Source organism: Lactuca sativa, chromosome 2, assembly GCF_002870075.4.
Source record: "Lactuca sativa cultivar Salinas chromosome 2, Lsat_Salinas_v11, whole genome shotgun sequence".
NCBI classification, from domain to species: domain Eukaryota; kingdom Viridiplantae; phylum Streptophyta; class Magnoliopsida; order Asterales; family Asteraceae; genus Lactuca; species Lactuca sativa.
The window spans coordinates 102,115,882-102,121,483 of record NC_056624.2 but is presented as its reverse complement, the minus strand read 5'-3'; the positions used below and the strand labels follow the sequence as shown (position 1 = coordinate 102,121,483).

At 41.3% G+C, this 5,602-nt stretch overlaps 1 protein-coding gene across 1 annotated transcript; it reads left to right on the top strand.

Annotated features, from left to right (window-relative positions):
• The first annotated feature begins 1,465 nt into the window (after window positions 1–1,465).
• Window positions 1,466–2,041, top strand: LOC111886290 (uncharacterized). The gene has a single exon (XM_023882526.1). The coding sequence runs from the start codon at window positions 1,466–1,468 to the stop codon at window positions 2,039–2,041; it is 576 nt and encodes a 191-aa protein (XP_023738294.1).
• The last annotated feature ends 3,561 nt before the right edge of the window (window positions 2,042–5,602 follow it).

Genomic DNA, 5,602 nt, shown 5'->3' with positions numbered 1-5,602 from the left:
TCGGATGTTCATTAGGTTATACATTTCGCTTTACGCGATGTCGTGTTAGCCCTAGTACCTCGGGATAACACTTGCATTAGTACTTTTCCTATTTACTTTATTTTGTGATAGGATGTACATTTTTGCTTATCGCGAGGTCGTGTTAGCCCTGGTACCTCGGGATAACACTTGCATTAGTAATTTTCCTATTTACTTTATTTTGTGATAGGATGTATATTTTTGCTTATCGCGAGGTCGTGTTAGCCCTAGTACCTTGGGATAACACTTGCATTAGTACTTTTCCTATTTACTTTATTTTGTGATAGGATGTACACTTTTGCTTATCGCGAGGTCGTGTTAGCCCTAGTACCTCGAGATAACACTTACATTAGTATATTTTCCATATTACTTTATTTTGTGATATATTCACATAAACGAAGAGTTAGAATAAGTACTCTTAGTACTAGTCAATGGAAAGGAAAAACTATCATTTTACTTACAAAACATTAGGGTCTTGGCAGAGGACTACATCTCATACTAATAGGAAATAAGGGATTTTCTAGGGTTTTCATACTTATATCAAAATCTTCATTTAAATATTTACATGGCATTCAGAATAGCTTTTCAAAGCAAGACATTGACACTTAAATAACTTATGAATTCACCAGATTTAAGCTGATATTCACTTTCAAAATAACTTGTATTCTCAGGTCATCAGTAGACAGGTACGGTGGCCAGGTTTTGAGAAGACGGAGCACAGACAAGTCTCGTCTTTTATTTTGATTGTATATTTTTGGTGTCTTATTACCATGAAAGAACACACATGGATTAAAACTTTACTTATAATGCAATGGATGATGTTGTTGCTTGTTTACTATTTTACACTGTTGTGATACTGTACATGACGTCCTCCACCCCGGAACGTTTCCGCCGTTCATGGTTTTAGGGTGTTACACTTTCCAACCATGGCGAGAGTCATGGGCAACCACGAGAGTGCACCTAGAAAAATTTTACAAATTCCGAACCCATGAATTTCAATGGAACTGGAGGGGTTATGATATTAAGGTAGTGGATAGAAAAGACAGAAGCAGTCTTTGAAATCTGCTCCTGCCCAGAGAACAACAAGGTCTAGTTTGCTACTTGTACCTTTTCTGACAGGGGTTTAACTTGGTGGAATGACCATGTTAAGTCACTGACTCTAATAGTGGCAAATTCAATAAGCTGGGAGAACTTAAAAGCCATGCTAATGAGAGAGTACTGTCCACGAGGGGAAATTCAAAAACTCGAACAGGAAGTATGGGGTCTTGAAATGGTTGGTTCTGACGTACGGACCTATACTAATAAATTCTGTGACCTGGCAATTCTTTGCCCGGATATGTTTGCTCTTGAGAGCAAGAAAATAGAGAGATATATTTGGGGATTGTCGCCCCAAATTTAGTCAAGTGTGTTAGCATCAAGGCCTGTTACATTTGACAGCGCCAAAGAAATGGCACAATCTATTATCGACGACGGAAACTACCAGAACTCAACGATTACTACACCCAAGCAAAAAAAGGGAAACAACAACAACAACAGGAAAAAGGGCTGGTACAAGAGGAAAAGCGGGTCTTCACAAGAATCCTCAAAGAAACAACAACTAGTTACAATCAATTCTGCTACTTTACCTCCTATTGTCCCTGCTAATCCTTTACCAGCTAATCCTTATGCTGGTAATCTCCCTAAGTGTCGGAAGTGCAATTTTCAACATAACGGAAATTACCGAGAGATGTTGTGTTGTAATTGCAACAGGAAAGGGCATACCGCTCGATTCTGTAAGTCACCATCCCAACCGATTAATCAAGTACCTGCTGGTGGAGTAGGCCAAGCTTGCTATGGTTGTGGCGAGGTTGGTCATTTCAAGAGAGACTGCTCGAAGATAGGAAATGCTGGCAGAGTGGGAAGAGTTCTGGTTATAGGCCATGAAGAAGCAGTAGCTGATCCTATGATAGTTACTGGTACGTTTTCCTCGATAATTTATATGCATGCATACTCTTCGACAGTGGAGCGGAGAAAAGTTTCGTAAATCAGAAATTTGCACACTTAATCTAACAAAAACCACGTGCACTAGAGGAATCATTCACTGTAGAAATGGCAAACGGGAAAACGAAAAGTACTAACTGTATATACATAGGTTGTACTCTAACTCTAGATGGTCATTCTTTCCAAATAGACCTCATGCCGGTCCCAATTAAAAGCTTCGACGTCATAATCGGTATGGATTGGTTAAGTCATCTTCGCTCCGACATCATGTGCTTTAAGAAAGCAGTTCGTCTTAACCTCCCTGACAACGAAACTCTAGTTATCTACAACGACAAACCTAGTACGAACCTTCGCATCATTTCGTGTATCCAAGCTCAGAAGTGCTTGCAAAAGGAAAATCATGCATTCCTCGCACACATCGTAGATATGAGCCAAGAAGCGAAAGACATTAAGAACATTCCAGAAGTAGGCGACTTTCTCGACATCTTTCCAGAAGAACTACCGGGATTACCACGGCAGCGTCAAGTCGAGTTCAGAATCGACTTAGTTCCAGGGACTACCCCAGTAGCCAAATCGCCTAATCGTCTGGCACCAACAGAGATGCAGGAACTTTCCAGTCCACTTAACGAACTTCTTAGGAAGGGATTCATTAGGCCAAGCTTCTCTCCATGGGGAGCACCGGTCTTGTGCGTAAAGAAGAAAGACGGATCGTTCCGTATGTGCATTGACTACAGAGAGCTGAACAAGTTTTCCATTAAAAATCGTTATCCTCTACCCCACATTGATGATTTATTTGATTGACTTCAAGGAGAAAACTACTTCTTGAAGATAGATCTACGATCCGGGTATCACCAGTTACGAGTGTTAGAGGAGGATGTTCCCAAGATAGCCTTCCGAACTCGTTATGGATACTACGAGTTTGTAGTGATGCCGTTCGGATTAACCAACACACCAGCTGTATTCATGGATCTGATGAATAGGGTGTGCCGTCCTTACTTGGATCAGTTCGTTATCGTCTTCATCTATGACATACTTATCTACTCCCGAAGTAAGGAGGAACATAGTCAGCATCTACGTAAAGTATTAGAAACATTACGATCGGAGAAGCTCTATGCGAAGTTCTCCAAGTGCAAATTTTGGATTCGAAGAGTCGAATTTCTGGGCCACGTCGTTAGTGAAGAGGGAATTCATGTGGACCCTTCCAAAAACAAGGCCATTGAGAACTGGTCAGCACCGAAAACACCTACTGAAATACGTCAATTTCTAGGTCTCGATGGCTACAATCGCAGGTTCGTACATAACTTCTCTAGTATCGCGAAACCACTTACTATACTAACCTAGAAAGGCATGGCCTTTGACTGGGAAGAGAGACAAGAGAAGGCGTTCCTAACACAGAAACAAGCCTTGTGCACCGCACCGATACTATCCCTTCCCGAAGGGATAGAAGACTTCGTTGTGTATTGCGATGCATCAAACCAAGGACTTGATTGTGTTATTATGCAAAGAGGAAAGGTAATTTCCTATGCCTCCCGCCAGCTTAAGACACACGAGGTCAACTACACCACATATGATCTTGAGTTAGGAGCAGTTGTGTTTGCTCTAAAGATCTGGAGACACTATCTGTACGGTAAGAAGAGCACGATCTTTACAGACCCACAAGAGCCTTCAACACATCTTCGATCAGAAGGAGCACAACATGAGACAACGACGGTGGGTCGAGCTACTCAATGACTACGAATGCGAAATTCATTATCATCCCGACAAGGCCAACGTAGTAGCTGACGCCCTATGTCGAAAAGAATACTCTGGTCATAGAGTCAAATCATTGACTATGAGTATCCATTCACACTTGTCCACATAAATTAAGGAGGCTTAGCTAGAAGCCATGAAACCTAAAAATGTGGCGGGTGAATCCCTAAGAGGGATAGATAAGAACCTAGAAAGCAAGGGGGGGGGGGGCAGAGCGTTATATCTTATGGACCGTATCTGGACACCGAGACATGGTGGATTCAGAGACTTGGTCATGACCGAAGCATACAACACTAGATATCTCGTCCACCCAGGTTCAGATAAAATGTATCTGGATCTTAAAAAGTTGTACTGGTGGCCTAACATGAAAGCAGAGATTGCTACCTTCGTAAGTAAATTCCTTACTTGCGCTAAAGGTCGAGTACCAGAAACCCTCTAGATTACTAGAACAACCGGAGATACCAGAGTGGAAATGGGAACGGATTACTATGGATTTCATAACCAAGTTGCCAAAGACAACGGGTGGACTTGATACCATTTGGGTCATCATCAATAGATTGACCAAATCAGCACATTTCCTACCCATCAACGAGACTGACAAAATGGAGAAGCTTACAAGAACTTACATTAGGGAAATCGTACGACTTCATGGTCTTCCCATATCCATTATCTCCGATATAGATAGTAGATTCACTTTGAGGTTCTGGCAGTTGCTACAAATTTCCCTAGGAATGAGGCTGAACTTGAGTACAGCCTACCATCCACAGACCGACAGACAAAGTGAGAGAACTATCCAAACCTTGGAAGATATGTTGAGAGCCTGTGTGATCAAATTTGGGAAGGCATGGGATACTCATTTACCCCTTGTCGAATTTTCCTACAACAATAGTTACCACACGAGCATAAAGGCTGCTCCATTCGAAGCCCTCTATGGCCGAAAGTGCAGATCCCTTCTATGCTGGGCTGAGGTGGGTGACACACATCTAGCTAAAGGACAAGTTCCTGACAACACTCTCAAAGGTCCGGAAATCATACGGGAAACGACAGAGAAGATCATTTAGATTCGTGAACAATTAAAAGCCTCTAGAGACCGACAGAAAAGCTACGCAGACAAGCGAAGGAGACCTTTGGAATTCCAGGCGGGAGACCGAGTCCTTTTGAAAGTCTCACTCTGGAAGGGCTTGATACGCTTCGAAAAGCGTGGAAAGCTAAATCCAGGCCTTTTGAGATTCTCGCTAGAATTGGCCCTGTAGCTTACAAACTCAATCTACCGAGTGAACTCAGTAACGTACATTCTACTTTCCATGTCTCGAACTTGAAAAGTGCCTATCCAACTGTTGGATTAATGTCTAAGTCCATAACTATATTTGGTATGTACTTGACCCGACCCGGCATGGTCCATTTGGGCTGCATTTCACTGACACAATTTATATGGATAATCTTTTGAGAATAGTATGTTTATGATTAATATTAATATATTATAAGTTCTAATATATTAATATGGAATCATATTATTTAATTAGTATTGATCAAGAATTAATTTAGAATTAATTAAGTGATCAAAATGAACTAATTAAATATGGACTCTTATATATATGGAATGGGCCAAGTTCATTTAGGTTGGGCTAAGCTTTCATGGATAGTCTATGGAGTCTTTAACCCATGGATCATATGAAATGAAAGGTCATGGGTTTAACCCTAGTTTCCATACTATATAAAGATGTCCTTGGTTGGTGAAATTGGCACTAGTGGGGGTACACTATGAAGGGCTAGCCGATTTCACTAGAGAGAACCAAGTATCCATATTCTCTAAAGTCTTCCAAGGTGTTTTGGTGATTTGTGATTCCACTTGAGG

What these genes read in the sequence shown, in the direction of transcription:
- LOC111886290 (XM_023882526.1), top strand. Translation starts at nt 1,466, where the DNA reads ATGGCACAATCTATTATCGACGACGGAAACTACCAGAACTCAACGATT.